This window comes from Populus euphratica, unplaced genomic scaffold, assembly GCF_000495115.2.
Source record: "Populus euphratica unplaced genomic scaffold, PopEup_1.0 scaffold22.1, whole genome shotgun sequence".
NCBI classification, from domain to species: Eukaryota; Viridiplantae; Streptophyta; class Magnoliopsida; order Malpighiales; family Salicaceae; genus Populus; species Populus euphratica.
In genome coordinates this window covers 933975-951110 of record NW_011499863.1, presented here as the reverse complement: position 1 = coordinate 951110, position 17136 = coordinate 933975, and the positions used below count along the sequence as shown (strand labels likewise).

The 17136-nt window shown below is 38.1% G+C and overlaps 3 protein-coding genes and 1 pseudogene across 5 annotated transcripts; 2 read left to right on the top strand and 2 right to left on the bottom strand.

The window, feature by feature from the left end:
* Positions 1–746: 746 nt before the first annotated feature.
* On the top strand, positions 747–5983 carry LOC105125377 (formin-like protein 5). The gene is made up of 9 exons (XM_011025789.1): positions 747–1112; positions 1428–1521; positions 2569–2654; positions 2929–2978; positions 3086–3155; positions 3242–3323; positions 3417–3808; positions 4271–4792; positions 5301–5983. The coding sequence occupies exons 1-9, from the start codon at positions 1032–1034 to the stop codon at positions 5517–5519; spliced, it is 1596 nt and encodes a 531-aa protein (XP_011024091.1). The 5' UTR covers positions 747–1031; the 3' UTR covers positions 5520–5983.
* Positions 5984–6522: 539 nt separating this feature from the next.
* Positions 6523–9607, top strand: LOC105125376 (C2H2-like zinc finger protein). Of its 2 annotated transcripts, none has more exons than XM_011025786.1 (10): positions 6523–6697; positions 7140–7165; positions 7257–7341; positions 7442–7651; positions 7842–7964; positions 8038–8095; positions 8245–8318; positions 8692–8780; positions 8864–8939; positions 9269–9607. In XM_011025786.1, exons 1-9 carry the CDS (start codon positions 6626–6628, stop codon positions 8931–8933), a joined length of 807 nt encoding a protein of 268 aa, XP_011024088.1. In that variant the 5' UTR covers positions 6523–6625; the 3' UTR covers positions 8934–8939; positions 9269–9607. The 2 variants fall into 2 exon arrangements, with proteins under 2 accessions (XP_011024088.1, XP_011024089.1); XM_011025787.1 differs by having other exon boundaries at positions 9266–9607.
* An 83-nt stretch (positions 9608–9690) lies between these two features.
* On the bottom strand, positions 9691–11516 carry LOC105125578 (uncharacterized; annotated as a pseudogene).
* Positions 11517–12009: 493 nt separating this feature from the next.
* Positions 12010–17044, bottom strand: LOC105125375 (elongator complex protein 3). Of its 2 annotated transcripts, XM_011025784.1 has the most exons (10): positions 16351–17042; positions 15368–15437; positions 15082–15254; positions 14418–14592; positions 13944–14110; positions 13807–13864; positions 13456–13617; positions 13259–13363; positions 12659–12811; positions 12010–12514 (listed from the first exon to the last, which is right to left on the bottom strand). In XM_011025784.1, exons 1-10 carry the CDS (start codon positions 16818–16820, stop codon positions 12356–12358), a joined length of 1692 nt encoding a protein of 563 aa, XP_011024086.1. In that variant the 5' UTR covers positions 16821–17042; the 3' UTR covers positions 12010–12355. The 2 variants fall into 2 exon arrangements, with proteins under 2 accessions (XP_011024086.1, XP_011024087.1); XM_011025785.1 differs by lacking the exon at positions 13807–13864 and having other exon boundaries at positions 13456–13675; positions 16351–17044.
* Between the last annotated feature and the right edge of the window lie 92 nt (positions 17045–17136).

The following is a 17136-nucleotide window of genomic DNA, read 5'->3' as shown; positions in this document are numbered from 1 at the left end:
TAATCTCAAATAAAATAAATAGTAATAAAAAAATAAAAAGAAATAAAATAAAAAATAATTTTAATTTTATAAATTACTTAAAATAAAAAAATTATAATAAAAAAACGAACCAAATACAAATGATTAACAGATGAAAGGTTTTCTTAAGATTTTTAAGGGGTTGATATAAATTGTTTTTTTTTAAAAAAAATTATTGACATTAAACCTATTATCCAAACATATGTTGCCCCATCACAATGAGTGCATTGATAATATTCAAACATTAACATGAAAAATAAATTTTTATGATTGATAATTTATTTAAAAATATAATTTGTTAAAGATAAATTTATTAAAATAAAAAAACACATTATCCTAATGTGTCCAAAGATTTTACGAATTAATGATAATTTTCTCGTTACACTATAATAATAAATAGTTTTTAGTGTTTCATATTTTATTGTTTGCTTGGTAATTTCTCTCTCTTTTTTTTTTTAATTATTTTTAAATAATTTTATTTAAATAATTTTTTTAATTATGCCTTAGTTTTTTACGATAATATTATCATTTATTTTATAATTAATTTTATCTTTTATTTTCTTGTAAACAAGTTGCAAGTTGTAACGGGCCTGATAATTCAGCTCAAATTTTGTTTCTGAAAAAATAAAGAAATAAAGGGAGGCACTTTATCCATGTCAAGATTTACAAAGCAGCGACATGTCATTCAGAACCTCAGCCCAAGCCTGCCTCCGACACTTGAAAAAACGAGAGGAGAGAAGCAAGAGGCAAGGGTTTAAGCAGCGACATGTCATCCAAAATCTAAGCCCGAGCCTGCTGCCAACACTTAGAAAAACGAGAGGAGAGAAGCAAGCGAGGGTTTGTTTGCCTATCCCTCCCTCTAGGCAACATTTTTTTTCCAGTAGCTTCGATTCCTAAATTGATTCATCCAGCAGAACTAAATCGAAATAGCAGAAGCATTAATCTGAAAGCAACAGGGAAAGGAGAAGAACAGTAATTTAATCAGGTTTTTAAAGAAAAAACAGGTGAAGAAGATGAAGACGACAAAAGGAGGCAAAGTTATGAACCCCACGGATGCTTACCGTAAGGAGCTTCGTAAGAAGGAATTAAAACGGGTAACTTATTATTTTCACTTCAAATTCTATTACTATTATTATTTAAATTTAGGCTTCTATTTGTTTTCTATCGGTACGGTTATTTGTAAAATTTTCAAAAATCCACTCAGTTTTTGAAATTTTTTATTCTATGAGAGTGTAGGCTGATTTTTTCCTGTTTGATGTAATAATTTTGCTGTTAATGGATTTGATATATTATTTTATTTGCTTATTATGTTATGGAAATTTAATAAAAAAATGTTTTACTGAATTGCTGCCATTTTAGGTTGTGATTTAGTGATTTTTAAAATTTTCTGCCTTGTGTTTGATTAACAGAACAAGAAGGAAAGAAAGAAGGTGAGAGAGGTGGGGATTTTGAAGAAGGATCCTGATGTGATCAAGGAGCAAATAGAGAAGTTGGATTTGATGAGTAAGTTTTTGTCTACTAATTATTTGAAAATCTTCTCTTTTGATTACCTGCTGTAGCACAATTTATTAGCCGTCTTGAATGAAACTTTGTTTCCTTTGTTTTTTTTTTTGGGGTGAAATTGACTATAGTAGAGTGTATACATGTTATGTTGTATTTAGCTAATATGAATGTTTAAATATAGGTCTTATTTCTAAATTGTATAGGCCATAAAATATTAAGATACGACAGCATAGAGAGAAGATGCTACCTTCAGTTTGATCTTGAATGCTAGATTCCTCCAAAGCTATGCTACCTTCAGTTTTATCTTATGCTAAATGCACATCATTGCTGCGTAGCCAATTTAATATTTCCCCTTCCTGCTGTTCTCTCTGACATTCCATAAACTCAAGTGCTGTTTTGGGCTGTTTAGCATCAGCTGCATGACCCTTGCAAAGCATTGTGTAGTTTGTGAGAGTTTTGAGTTAATAACTGTACAGCTCAGCTTATGGCCGTGAATTCCAATATAGTGACCCAAATAGAGGATGCAAGAAAAGGTGGGGTTGGGGTGTACAATTATTTCTGCCTGTGTGTTCTTCTGTGTATAATCAAATGCACTGAACATAGAGCAGCTATCTGTTATGGTGTATAATCAAATGCACTGAACGGAGAACATCTATCTGTTATGGTGTATAATCAAATGCACTGAATGTAGAACATCTATCTGTTATGGTGTATAATTGACTCCAAATGTAGAACATTGATCTGTTATGGATTCTCTTTTTTCATGAAAGAAAATTTTTGGTTATTATGAAACATTGAAGCTTCTAGTTTGTCATTTTCTAAAAGTGAGCATGAAAGAAGATTTTCTTACAGTGTATATAGTTCTGAGCCACTCTGGTTGTTGTGGTAGCTTCCCTTTGTTATGCATCAGTTTCAACTACTGCTCTTCTTTTTGCTGCCTAGATGGTGTGCTCTAGACTATGCCTTTTCTACATCTAATTTGAAAATAAAGCTTGGTTTGGCAGCCTTTTCGATCTAAACTTGTTTGTATGCTGTTGATTGTTGCAGAGGCTGATGGTGCTTTGGACAAAGCAAGAAAACACAAAAAGAGACAACTTGAGGATACTCTTAGCCTTGTTATAAAGAAGAGAAGGGTAATGGTTATAATGCCATTTTTTCTGCTCCTCCTCCATTCATTTTTAGCTGTTCAAAAAATTAGAAGAGTAGTCAAGTAATTCAAGTTTGAAATGTTCAAGAATCTGGGAAATAACCTACATTTGATGCATGGTATGCATATGCAATCATTGCACCTTTCATAATAGGTCAATGAATAGTTGAGAGCTTTAACATTTCTATATATATGTGCATTTTTTAAATAACATCAGTTGTACTGCTGTGATAACCAGTTTTCTGTACTCTCTTGGACAGGAATATGAAGATAAAATGAAGGAGAAGGGTGAAACCCCTGTGATGTTCAGGTGAAGTAGCTTCTCTTATATTATCCATTTCTGTTCTTGTCCATTAATCATTAGGGTTTACACGTCTTCCACCCATTGACAAACTGCATTTTTGTCCTCTGCTGCAGTCATTTGGGCCCTCTTCGAAGAAGGACATCTGCAGAAGAAGAAGAAAGAGCCAGGCATCCAAAGCCTGAAGTATGTCTGGCTGCCTTTAGTTTTACTTTTGTGAATTAGTTCTATTTGGTCTCTTATAATCACTCACCAAAAATTTATTATTGCAGGACTCTGTGTACTATCACCCTACTATGAATCCTACTGGAGCCCCACCACCTGGAAAGCCTCCCATGTATAAATCATCCATAGGTCCACCCCCTCTAATTTTTCAGCTTTATGATGTGTTGTTGGAATTATGTGGAATTTGCCTTTTCTAACTTGACTGTTGACTTTGGCCTGCAGGACCCCGGATTCCTTTATCTGGTGGTTCATCCTCCACAGCTGAATCAGAGGATGCTGCTTTAGTGGTACCTCCTCCCTTGCCAGAGAGCGGGGAATTAGGCCCCAGTGATGGCTCTGCTATACCTGCTTTGTTGCCCCTACCTCCTCCACCTCCATTGCCACCAATGCCTGCAGCTCCAAGCTTGGGCATGTCATTACCCCCACCCCCTTTACCTCCACCTCCTCCAGGTCCTCCTCCAAACGATCAGGTTTCAAGTCACATCTCTGTTCCCCCACCTCCACCCCTCCAACAGTCTGCTCAACCGCCACCACCACCTGGCACAAATGAAAGTGGGAGTGAGACCACTATATCCGCATTGTTAGATGAATCATCCTCCAAGGATAATGCTCAGGTGAGCTCTTTTACTTTCTTTATGCATGCTGTTAAAAGCGGCATAAACCTGTTAGAAACTTTACACTGCATGGATCTCCTGAAGCACAAGTTTTAGAGGTTAATGGACAAAAAAGAAATGATTTGTACTTGGTGGACGGAAAAAACATATGCATGTGCTTGGTTGGCTAGCACCAACAAAAGGTGTATCTACCCAGTTCAAATCTCAAACCAATCTAAGGATATGAAATGGATGTTCTTGTACTAATTTTAGTGTGGAATCAACTGTTTGTTTAATTGTAAACTAGTTACAATCAGAGAACTTATAAAATTCCTTAACTGTTCAGAACTGACCAGTGCTCTGATTTCTCAAATGCTTTTCAGGAAGCCTTTTTTTTTAATCTTTTGAATAGGAAAAGTTGTTCTAGGATTTTATTAGGAAAGATCATTCTGGCTCATAGGACATCTTATTTCTCTCATATAGGTACCTGCTTCACTCCCTCCACCTCCTCCAATTGCAATGCAGCTGAAGTCTGCTAATAGTCTTTCTGAAGGCACTTCATCCGAAGCTGATGCCAATACTGCAGCAACTATGGATAACCCTAAAATGGTTCCCCCCCCACCTCCTCCTAGGCAACAACCTCTAGCACCCGGACAAGCCTTGACTCCAACTTTACAGCCTGATGTTTTACCCCCAGGCATATCACGTTTCCCCCCACCTCCACCTCCGCCAAATGTGCGGCCACCATTATCTTCTTCTGGAATTCCTGGACAAGTGGCTCCTCCAGGGGTGATGCTCCCATTAATTCCCAGACCTCCATATGGTCCTCCACCTGGACCTCCTCCAATGATGAGACCACCTCTACCACCTGGTCCTCCTCCATTCTTTCAAGAAGATGCTGCAAATAGGCCACATGTTCCTCAGAAACCATCTTATGTAAAATCTGCTGCATCCACTGTTGTTAAAAGGCCTCTAGCGCAGCACACTCCAGAACTTACAGCTATGGTGAGTTTGATTTTTCCTTGTCAGTTCTCTTTTCCTTGTTCAAATTAAAAACAATGCTGCTCTGCCTGATCAATGTACACTATAGAAGGAAAACATTTGTGTAGTTGCAATTTCTTTTCCTGCAAAAGTGCAACCACAATGCAGCACACTCCAGAATATATGGTTATAGTGAGTTTGATTCTCCCATCAGTTGTCTACTGTTAGAGTATCAATTGTTATTAATTTTCAATCCTTGGACAGCTTCCTGATGTGACTGCTGACTAGTAACTATGATACGTGGATGTGAACACCCTGTCCTAGATTACACAAGGACAATTTTCATACTCCTTGTCCGTATAATCTTGTAGCACCAAGTTAGAATTAGCTAGAATATTGCCACATCCCTCACTTATCTTTCTGCTTTGAAACAACTTTATATTTCTCTGGAAGGGTAAACCTTGTTGTCCGTTCTAATCTAATTTCACCAGATTTCTTAAAAACTCAAGCCTAACTTTTGGTCTGCATTCAGGTTCCTGCTTCAGTTCGAGTGAGGAGAGAGGCTGCTATCCCTAAACCAAAACCAAAGGCTGTAACCTCGACAACAGCAGTAGCCACCAGGCCAGCAGCTCCAACCACTGTGAAGCCAGAGTCAACTAACTCATCATCAGCTCCAAAGTCTAAGAGCATTGATGACTCATACACGGCCTTTTTAGAGGACATGAAAGCACTAGGTGCACTTGATAGTTAAGATCATTATATCCGGTGAGAGCATCAAAGGCAGGGGGGCAGGGAACAAACGTGTACAGGCTACTGTGGTTGATCCGGGGCTTGAGCAGAAATATTTGGTGCTGCCATGGCCTTGGTTCCGACACAACTGTTCTGTTCCGGAACATCTCATTGTATCATCAATGCTTTAGTTAACTATTTCTGAAAATATTAAAACATCTTGATTACTGAGGTGGGTAACTCGGGCCAATTTTTCTTGAGCGACAATGGATATGTTAACTTGGAGGATGGTGGAAGCTGTACTAGATTTAAGATTAGTATTCGCTTAATCATTTCATTTGCTGTTCCTTTTCTAGTTTGGTTTCCGTTTACTCTTCATTTTCAACATTTGACCGAGGTGTATTTAAATTGTATGATGCCTCGTTGATAAATCAGTTGCAGCAAGGACCTTGGTAACTGCCTGCTCTGCTCCTTTGTTGTTCTTTTGTCCCATTTCGCAAAGAAATCGCCTATATTTTGACTTGGTTTTGTCTCTCTTTTTTTTTATTAAAATAATATTTTTTTATTTTATTTTTAACATTAATATATTAAAAAGTAAAAATAAAACATTAAAAAAATTAATTTTTTAAAAAATCTCAAAATTTCATGAAACTCTGGTTACCCCCAGACCAGCCATAAAGGGTGAATAATTTTGGTCAAGAATAGAGGTTAATTTTCATGTCGGCATATCTATCTGCATATTTTGAGTCGATTATCAATTATCTTTTAAAGAACGCCCAGTTCCTTATAGGTTCATCTTTCTTAGACATCTCACACACACACACACCCACGCACGCACGCACGCACGCACTCGGCAAAATCACTGCCTGGGCCTTGATTACGTATTGCACTCGGCATAATCACTGCCTGGGCCTTGATTACGTATTGGTTTCAAAAGAGAGGTCCTTCTCATGGGCTGGGCCTGTAAAACAAACACACCACTATCTACTATGGGTGCTAGGATAGTTGTAATCACAACCTGTGGCATGCTTCCTCCACTAGCCAAACAGACTGGGCAGAAATTTTTTGCAGGGATTGCCTTTTCTGCGTATAGAAAAGAGAGGGGAAAAAAAAAGGAATTAGAGAGAGATGGGGAAAGCTACAAGAATTACTCAGATTCTTTTCTTGATTACATTTTTATCTAAGCAAATACTATCCCAGGTATTACTAATCCTTAATTAATCTCAGAGTACTTGTGTTCTTCTGTGTCGTTTTGGCTGTGGAAAGAGTGATTTGATGACTTATAGAGATGTGATTGTTTCTGTATATCTGACAGCAGAGTTGTATTAGATATGATTTTGTAATGGGTTTTTGCTTCTTTTGATTTTAACCAGGTTTAGTCTTGAATTATGGTCGAGTCAAATTTTTTCAGGCATTGTTTTTTACACTTATTTGATGGGAAACTGAAATTTTCGAGTTATGGATAGGCCCATTTGGATTATGAAATGATTGGGTTAAGTTAATTTTTGTTTGATTCTATGTATGGTCAGTGAAGATCGTTTGTGTTAGTTGGTACTGTTTTTTAATGCTTTGATTAAAAGTTGTGTTCATGATTTTAAAAATTGTTTGCTCGTGTTGGGGTTTTTCTTCTTATCTCTGGCAGGATGTTGGAGAACATGTGGCTGCGAGGTTAGTGGATTGTTATTATTTATATAGAGCCATTGCTGTGATTTTGTTTTGAAATTGCACGTCTAATGTTTGTTATTATGCTTGTGTTTAGAACGTTTAACCAAGAAGAAGGGCATGCACACAAAGTACATTGCTCTAGAGAAAGAAGTAGGGCTGCCTGGCAAGCTATAGAGGAGGTAACAGTGATTGTTTTCGTCTTGAGCTTTTTGAGATCAACACCTTTCGGAGATATCATTTGCGTAGCATTTGAGTTGTTTGTCCCTCCTTGTGGTGCAGTATTTGATGCCATTTGTGGAACGTGAGCAGTATCAGATTTCGAGTAAGTGTAGGCTTCATCCAAGCAATGATCTATTTAGAGACCAAGAGGAACACAAAATTCATGTGGACATAAATGAATGGAAGTGTGGATACTGTAAAAAACATTTCCGTGCTGAGAAGTATCTTGATCAACATTTTGACAACAGGCATTACAATCTCCTTAATATTGTATGTTGATTCTGGTCCCTTGTCTTCTTAAGTGACTTTGATGCTTATTCTGCATGATGCTTCTTGTCTTCCTCTATTATTGTAAAGAATATTATATTGTGGATGATATTTGTTGGGGTGGGGGGTTGTAGAGGAAGGGGCATGGTGAAAGAAACACTACAGATCTTAACATAACTTCTAATGAACTCAGAGTGATGGCAAGTGCTTGGCTGATTTATGTGGAGCTTTGCATTGTGATTTCATGATGGATTCCAAGTCAACTAAGACCAAGTGCAATCCTGCTGCTGTTGCAAAGAATCACCATCTTTGTGAGGTTGCTTCTGACTGCTGTCATTTTCATCATGGACTCTGATTCTTTCCACTAATGTCCATTGTACTTTGTACAGAGTCTTGCAGATAGTTGCTTTCCTCTCAATCAGGGCCCTTCTGCAAGTCGACTGCATGGTATGAAGATGCTATACAGTCTTTGTGCTTAATTTTTGTGACATCTTATGTTATTGCGGACTGAATTCTTCTATTTGTTCTAGAACCATGTCTGATGTCTAATACCTGCATTGATTTCTCTTACTTTACAATGTTGTTCTCACTTGCAGAATTGTTTTTGCACCAATTTTGTGATGCTCACACTTGCTCAGGGAAAAGAAAACTTTTCCCTAAGGGTGGCAAGGTAATGCTTTTTTCTGAACAATAAGTTTAAACCAGATGGGCCACCTCAAAACTTACAAAAAAAAACTCTTTTGAAATGCATCCATGTTTCTAGCTATTTTGTTCTTTCAGACTGTATAAAAACTCTGAACCTACAAGTGAATAAACCTAACCATAATTTGTGAGTCCTCTTTTGGATGCCAGAAAATTATAAACTATTGTACAATTGGCTTATGTTATATATCCACCAGAAAATTAATGTATCCTACATCCATGCTAGCATGTCTTGTATTTTCTCCAAAAAAATAACCTGTAAATTATCTTTTGGATGTCAGAGGTTGAAGTTTTTTATGCTGAGCCATTTACTTACTTTCCTCCTCTTCTTATTTGTGCAGAAGAAAACAAGTGTATTCTACCTAGCTATTTCAATTCTGACTATGATGATGATCCCCCTATTCTATCTCATTGTTTATTTGCATCAATGGTATCATTCTTAATTTGAGAATTTTTTTCCCACTATTTTCTGACTTTATAAAACAATTTCATACACTTTTTATCCCTCTGCAGTGAAATGAGGAAAGGAACCCAAGAGCTAAGGAGAATCTCAAAAGTTGGAAGGAAGACGAAGCCGTCATAGTTAGTGGTAATGTATTTTTTTTCTTTTAGAACTTTCCTGAGTAGAATTTAAGGTTTATTCTTTGATAGTTAAATCATGATTAAGGTAATGACATTATTGATTGTCAATCAGTGGATCAAGCAGCTACGATGTATTTTTATTCATAGGAGCTACATTTGAAAACTCCCTACAGTTGACTACATGGTTACATTTGTGCTGATGTTTTGCCCTTTTCTTTTGGTCATGACACTGGTCATTGTTTTTGTTACATTGCTGCCATAAGTTTAGCAGCCTGTTTTAACAACGGGTGGTGACTATATTGTCTAACCTCTCTCCTCTTTGACTCCCAATAGCAGGTTAGGCTCCTCGAATCACCATCTGATGAAGAAATGGAAGATGAGGATACGAAGATGAATGATTGTAAACAATTGTTGACTCTCCCCTTGAAGGGCCCTGTGTAAATTTACAAGTCCTCTGAAGGTCTAAACCGATGGAGAAATGAATTGCATAAGAATATCTGCAGAGAGCTAAAACTCGGATGAATTTCCATCAAAATTATTGGTGGCACCCATTACTCACGATAGGGGCATCAGTTGACAAAAACATGAATTGTATACAACTTGTTATTCAAATTGATCAACCATACATTCAGTACTTGCGAATTGCATCCAATATAGAATGCCAGAAATTTGGACATGCTTGTATCATAACCCCCACCAAAAAAAAAAATTATGTTTCTACGGTTTAAACAGAACGGGGATCCGAATTGCATCCAATACAGAATGCCAGAAATTTGGACATGCTTGTGTCATAACCCCCACCAAAAAAAAAAAAAAATGTTTCTACGGTTTAAACAGAACGGGGAAAAATAATCGATGGATGGGGGTTCAGATTTATAATTTTGCATATCAACTAAAAGTTAGAAAAGGTAGCTTGATGCAAGCACAAAACTTGATTGCAGAACTCTCAAAGTTCCTGTGTAAACACTTGTTCGGCTGCTTTTGTGCAACTACTAGCAGCAAGTGGCATATTAGAGTTTTAGCTTATCTCGGGCAGTTTTCTTCTAAAGCTTCTATCCCTAACAACCTGCATGTTTCTTTCTTGCTTTTTCTGGCGTGGCAAGGAAATGTCAAATCATGAATATCCTTGATGGTCTAATTGCCCCTTTCTCCCATATAACTTGAAACAGTATTCTCTTCTTCTATCTCACCACCGTGTTTTACCTACTTCTGCCATATACAGAAGTTGAAATGTCATTCTCGATGCCATGTGTGCCCGAGACTCAAAGCAACATGGCATATCCCACAAGGGTTTTGCACCTCATTTACCTTTTGCCCACTACACAAGATTGCCACAGAGAATGATGAACTGTTTTTGGTATAAAAAAACGCCATCCAGCCTCTGAGATCATCTGCAATGGATTCACTGGCAACAAGTTCGATGTTCTGCAAAGGACTGCAGTTCTGGGGATCTATGACCCTAAATGCAAGTGATATCAATTCATTTTATAAAAGAATACCGTCTGGATCCCTGAGCTGGATACAAGCTAACCCCTTTGCAATCTCATCTTCATTCAGAACCAAGGTGTTGAATTCATATGCAGTCGTGGCTCTTCGCTCCTCATCCAACACGCTCTATGTAAGGTTGATAGACCTTGCAGAGAGAGTAAACAAGGGAGCCACCAAATGCTTCTGCAAAAGACCTCAAATCGAAGCCTCTTGCAGTTCTAGGTGGGAGCATCACAGTATCCACAGCGAAGTCCTTAGCATGAACGTGTTTATTCCCGCAGCAATCTAGCATTCCATTCTCCAAATTCTCCACGTACTCTTTCATCTTCCTTGGCCTCGAAAATCTCATTTCACTGAGATAACTGCAGAACCAAGGACAAAACCATAGAAAGATCTTTGCTTCCAGCATGTATAATTGCTCTTGCATTCATACCCATCTTCATAATAGCTACTAACTTCCTAATGTCTGTAACCTGTACCAGTAAGAATCCTCGAAGTCATTCTATAAAACTTAGCAGACACTGCGTTTCGCGTAGCAAAGGAAACTCCCCTGGTGTTTACCTCCAAAAACTCACAAGAATGATCCGAAAACCGAATACAAAACCAAAGGGAAATACTACACTATTTCCCAACATGAATTCTGTTACCTACAATACTCCAAATTTTGTGCCTTGTTCAACCTGCAAATCATAAACAGACACGTGCCTAGGTCTATAGGGAACCTCAAACTCTCCTCCCACATTTGTGGAGTCTGGTGAGGGAGTGAAGAGATAAGATCAACGCTCCAATTCTCAAATCCACATGATCCCAAAATCTCAATTCCATCATAAACCTCCTTAATCCCATGCGCTTTCCCACAAGCTTTTAGCTACTCACAAGCCTGAACTCCTAAAGACACTCTATTCACACCCAACCCCATCAAATCCTCAACTTTCCTATCATCAAAAGTCCCAGGATCCATTTCCATAGATATCTCAGCACCCTCACAAACCCCAAACTTCACTCTTAACATATCCAAAATCGATGAAACCATCCTGGGAGACACCAGAGGAGTCCCGCCACCAAAAAGTATTTGTCGGTGATGATTGTCAGCCATGGAAGTTTTTTGCGCATGTTGGGAGAATTGGAGTGAAGGTTGACTTTAGGATGGTTTGACTGGGTTTCGATCAGTGGTGCTTGCAGACCAGCTCTAGAAAATCAGACTTTAGAAATAGATTTTATATATAAATATAAATATATATATATATATATATAGTCAAAATTGAATTTACGAGTATTAATATGATATTAAAGGTATATCTGTCAATCCCAAATTTTCAATGGTTATCCAATTTTATTCGGATTTTGAAAAGTAAAATATGATCGAAGTTTTGACGGCCAGAAACGAGCTCTAATGAATTCATGCCATAGCAACAGAAATAACCATCGCTTACATACATACATACATACATACATATATATATATATTGGTAAACCTATTAAAAAGCAAATTATTAATCCTTAAAAAATTATTTAAAAATCAAACATGTTTGTTTAGGAATCCAATTTAATCTTTTGGGTTAAAAACCAGAGGGCAAAGACTTGGGAACTATCATAAATTTGGTCGAGCATTTACTATAACTTCAGATTGAATACAATTGCTCCATGCCAAAACTCAAAAGTAGTGTCAATATATCCGATTCAAACCACCCCGTTTGTTTTATAATCCGAGTTGATTCCAAAAACTGAAAAGACAAGGATCCCACTCAGATTTTGAAATAACCAACAAGCACGCACTTCTTTGCTGCAGCTTTTGAAAACCATATTCTTCCGTTAAAAGAATTTGGGCTTTTCTCAGGATATGTAACAAACTCAACTTACGATCAAGGGAAGCAAGGAATTCTACGCCAATACCTAGAATAACGTTACAAAATTTTAATGCATCACACGTTTAGGTTAAGAAAGGGATTTCACCATGTATGGCCCTTCCAGCTCGTAGCCCAATTTTCTATAGTAATGGCGGGTTCCTACTCCTGAAATAACAGCTATTTTGGTCGATCTATGCTCCATGCGAGCAATCTGTTCTGCCTCTTCCATCAAAAGTGTACCATAACCCTGCCAGAGATACAAATCAAAGTAGAAAATAATCCTGTGAGCAACTATTTTCCATGCTGAAGCATTTACACTACAGATTCAAGTGGTAACCCAGCAAATTGCTCCAAGAATCCTTTTTTCACCAATTGTTAACATTTATGTTACCTGGTGTTGCAGCTTCTCTGCATCACGCCCATGAACAGGAACTGCAGTTCCATAAACATGAAGTTCACGAACAATAGAGCACTTCCCTGTAAGCTCAGGGCAAGTAACGTTGCGGCCACATTTTCGTAAGCGCAGTAACCCAACAAGAATATCCTGTGAGCAAAGGAGTTTAGTTAATACCAAGCAAACCTTCACCAATAAATTAAATTAACAATTAATCAGAACAAAATCCCTCCATTATTATCAACAAAAACTCCTTCAAGACATTCCAATAGTTACTGCAATCCTATAAAGACTTCACTTCCCTCTCAATTACAGACAACAAAAAGCCCTTTTAACATGCCAAACAATATTGCAGTCTTCAAGGGATTAAAGACCAATGATATATATAATAAAAAGAAAATAAAAGGGACCATTTTGGCAACAAACCATCCAAGAAAGGGACCATTTTGGCAACAAACCATCCAATTTTCATCCACAAATAGATATGAGGATTTACAGATAATAAAATATGCGGAGCGCTACACACACAAGCCGGCCAACCGACCTGAACAGGCACGCACTCAGTGACTCATGTATGCATAACATGTCCCAAAATACCTGGCGTGTATCCTCGTAGGAGAGAAATGTTTCCCAGCCTTCATTGGCTGTATAATCACGGCGAACGAGTTGAACTTCTTCTGGCTTAATCTTGTGATGAATATCCTATGGGCATAAAGAGGCGCTTGTTAGAAACTCAAAGTATTACAGCCAGTAGTAAAAAACCTGACTTGATGGTAAATAACCTCTTCATTTACCTGGATTCCAGCCTCACGTGTACGGACATCACGGCATTTCAGGCCCAAGTCATCCATCCGAGCTAAGGCTAACTCCCTAAGATTTCCTTTCTCAACTCCAGATGTAACCAAAGGCATAGGAATATCCCGTTGAACTCTATAAACTCGTGTCCAAGGGGGTACCATGGCTAGGATCCTTGCTACAATATCTACAAGTTGCTCAGGTGGATAATTTCTGTACCTGCAAAATTGAATCAATTATAATCAGTCATTCTGCATGAATCCGGGGGGTTGGGGGTATGAATCCCATGCGCGCGCACAATGAACAACAATGCTCTACCTGCCAGTTTTCACTCGTGTCCAAGGGGGTACCATGGCTAGGATCCTTGCTACAATATCTACAAGTTGCTCAGGTGGATAATTTCTGTACCTGCAAAATTGAATCAATTATAATCAGTCATTCTGCTTGAATCCCATGTGTGCGCACACAAAGAACAACAATGCTCTACCTGCCAGTTTTCCATAGCTCATAAAGCCCAGTTCCACGAATTACAAGTGTAGGATAAATTTTGAGCCCGTCAGCTCTAAAAGAAGGACTCTCAAAGAACTCTCGAAAACTTTCCAAGTCCCTCTCAACCCCTACATTTGGAAGATCAGGCATCATATGAGCAACAACCTACAGTGGAGAAATATAGTGGAGACAAATAAGCAGAGGAAAAACATAACTAGATCACTAAGCAAAATGCATAAAAGACACAAACATTTGTTGCATTGAGCATAAGCTTAAGGAAACAACATGATATAAAAACAAATCCATGTTACAGTTAAAAAATGGCAGGTTTTTGAGTGAGAGCATGATGCATTTTCAAAACTGTTCACTGTTATCCAACTCAAAGAGAAACTAACCATACATCATGTTACATGCCGTCTCAAATTCATTAAGATTAATTGCATTAAATTACAGGGCACTGCACAGTCCACACCTTAAAACCAGCATCCTTTGCCAAGCAAAAACAATCAGCCACAGCAGCTACTGTGTGTCCTCTATTAGTGTCTCGAGCAACATCCTCATATGTGCTTTGAACTCCAATCTCCAATCGTGTGCACCCATATGAAAGCATTTGGCGTAGATGAGGACCAAGACAATAATCTGGCCTCCTGATATATGAACAAGATAAACAACTTATTCTAGGAAAAACAAAATATAATGCTATTTGTGCACATTAAACCATCAGTACCAAGTAAAGTTTCCAACCACATTCTGACAATTGCTACTTGGAACCAGTTAGATTAAAGTGTTGGTTCAATTGTAAAACATCTCAATTAATCACCTAAAACCATCACCCTTTTAATGTTCTCACATGTTCTGTACAACAGAGTAATGAAGACACCAAATGATATCTTCCAAACCAAGCAATACCCTAAACCCTCGCACACTTCAAGAATCAGCATGTAGTTATTGAAACATTCTAGCTTCAGAACTTGAAGAAACAAGAAAACAATTTGGACAGTCATAATCATCTTGAATTTTTTTTTGGGGATTTAGTATATCAGTAAGAAAACTTATGCAAAGTCCAATTCACATCCAACAATGTTCATATGGGAATGAAATTTTCCATTTTAAAAAAAATTCAGATTATGACTCACGTTTCAATCGTCATGCCAATGCACTTGGTAGCACCATGTTCAGAGTAGGCAACTGCCTCTTCAACATTGGCAGAAGTGTGCCCTGATAAAGCATCGTGAAGGTTCCTTATAAAGTAATCACGGTAATCCGCTGGCAATGACATGAAAGTACCACCCATTAATATGAACTCAACCTGAAAACATATAAGACATTAATCAGAAGTTGACTGTGGGTGCTTTTGAACAAATCCGACCACTTAAAACAACAAAACCAAACACTTAATATAAAAGCAGAGAGCACTCAAACCTTATCTACGCTATGACCCAGTCTCTTAAGCTGATCGATCCTGCTTCTAGCCTGGACATATGGGTTATATCTGAAACCAAAAATAAAGCACGTAAATAAATGCTTTAATTATCATAAGAAAAGTTAAGTATCAGATACCATGAAAAACATTAACCCCTTTATGATTGGCGAAAACAGAAATCAGTGAGTTGATGGCCCAGGCAATCTGAGAAGTTAATACTTCTAACTAGTCAACCTCACATGTATAACACAGAAAGATACAACTACTCGTGTTCAAGTATCCAAATTTAAAAATCAAAATGGTCATATAGTAATTTCTTGATTTTGAAACTCAACGAAGACTGTATAAGAAATGACAAGGAAACATTTCCTTTTGCCTTTCATATTCACGGTTTTGGATAGATTGAAAAACATGATGGTTGAAACCAGGCCGTTGAACCTAGAGCGAGGCATCAGACAGCGACATGTTACCCATCAAATCCAATTTCAGTGCACTCTACCAAGCTACCTTCGTTCTTTATCACCAAACACAGATAATTAAGCTATAATCTAGTTGCTTTGTGCAAAAACTGCACTAATGTGGAAAACAAAATAAAAGGGCACCGTTTTAATCAATATGGTCGACTAAAACCCCAGAGATGCTTCGAAGAACAAGCACATAAAATATGATACTTGTGCGAAAATCTCAATTCGAATCAAGCTCAGTGCAGTCTATTTATTGCACTATCTCGTATCAAGTTCTAAAATCAACAGAGAGACATTTACTGCACACAGCAAAAATGAAAGGCATTAAAAATTTAACCATACAGAAACTAATAAAAGATTAACTTCCTTATACTATATTTGCACCAGCTAATCAAAATAAGCTACAGAATAAATAAACTATCTTCTTCGACTGATCTACTATTATGACACTAAAAGTAATACAGCTTTTCGAAAAGTCCACGCATAGATAATTTACAATTCTGCTGCTGAAACCCTACCTAGCTCGAATCGCACGCATACTGGTAGGTTCATAACCAGTATACGACTGCGTACTGTACTCAAAATCTGAGTCCGGTCCACCAGGACAGTACACACAAATATTCCCCGTCGTCGCTATATGCGGGCACCGGTGAGGCTTCGACATGACAGCAACAACTGCAATTCCTGATGCCGTGCGTACCGGTTTGGCTCGGAGTTTCGGTAGCAGTGACTCGCGGTCAGAATCCGGCAACGCTGCGATCATCTCGACGAGTTTTGGAGCACGTGCGAGGCCGTATTTGCGACACGCGGCAGATTTTAGCGCGTTAAGATCGACGGTTTGGTTTTTTCGTGAAAGGTCTACCATGGAATTGACGATTTCGGCTATGGCTCGCACTCTAGCTTCTTCTTCGGTTAGTCCGTGAGGTTGGTAACCGCCGCGACCAGGTCGCGGGAGTTTTTTGGTTTCGGTAATTACTGCAGTTGCCATTGGAGAGAAGGGGAGGAAGGGGAGAGGTGGGATGCGCGCTGAGAAGAAAGGGAAAAGAAGCACTCGGTTCTATTAAGAGCCCGTTTGGCTGTGAGGAATAAGCTCCCCGTGTTTGGTAACCAGTAATTAAAATGGGAATGAGTTTTTCTTTAAAAAAAATAAGGATAGGTTAGTCTCTGGTGTTGTTTCAGGGGGTGGTGGCATTGCTAGGATTTTTAAAAAATTATGATGATTTTCAAAACCTTGTTATGGAAGGCGGCCAAACCACAAACTAGGCAACATGGAGCCGGGTGTTTTATTGTGCATGTATTGTGCA

What these genes read in the sequence shown, in the direction of transcription:
- LOC105125377 (XM_011025789.1), top strand. Translation starts at nt 1,032, where the DNA reads ATGAAGACGACAAAAGGAGGCAAAGTTATGAACCCCACGGATGCTTAC. An exon ending in GAAACCCCTGTGATGTTCAG is followed by an intron (nt 2,979 to 3,085) that starts GTGAAGTAGCTT and finishes CCTCTGCTGCAG; the next exon opens with TCATTTGGGCCCTCTTCGAA. An exon ending in CATGTATAAATCATCCATAG is followed by an intron (nt 3,324 to 3,416) that starts GTCCACCCCCTC and finishes TTTGGCCTGCAG; the next exon opens with GACCCCGGATTCCTTTATCT.
- LOC105125376 (XM_011025786.1), top strand. Translation starts at nt 6,626, where the DNA reads ATGGGGAAAGCTACAAGAATTACTCAGATTCTTTTCTTGATTACATTT. An exon ending in CCTGGCAAGCTATAGAGGAG is followed by an intron (nt 7,342 to 7,441) that starts GTAACAGTGATT and finishes CTTGTGGTGCAG; the next exon opens with TATTTGATGCCATTTGTGGA. An exon ending in ATTGTTTATTTGCATCAATG is followed by an intron (nt 8,781 to 8,863) that starts GTATCATTCTTA and finishes ATCCCTCTGCAG; the next exon opens with TGAAATGAGGAAAGGAACCC.
- LOC105125375 (XM_011025785.1), bottom strand. Translation starts at nt 16,820, where the DNA reads ATGGCAACTGCAGTAATTACCGAAACCAAAAAACTCCCGCGACCTGGT. An exon ending in ATGCGTGCGATTCGAGCTAG is followed by an intron (nt 15,438 to 16,350) that starts GTAGGGTTTCAG and finishes TTTTGGTTTCAG; the next exon opens with ATATAACCCATATGTCCAGG. An exon ending in CCTACGAGGATACACGCCAG is followed by an intron (nt 12,812 to 13,258) that starts GTATTTTGGGAC and finishes CTTTGCTCACAG; the next exon opens with GATATTCTTGTTGGGTTACT.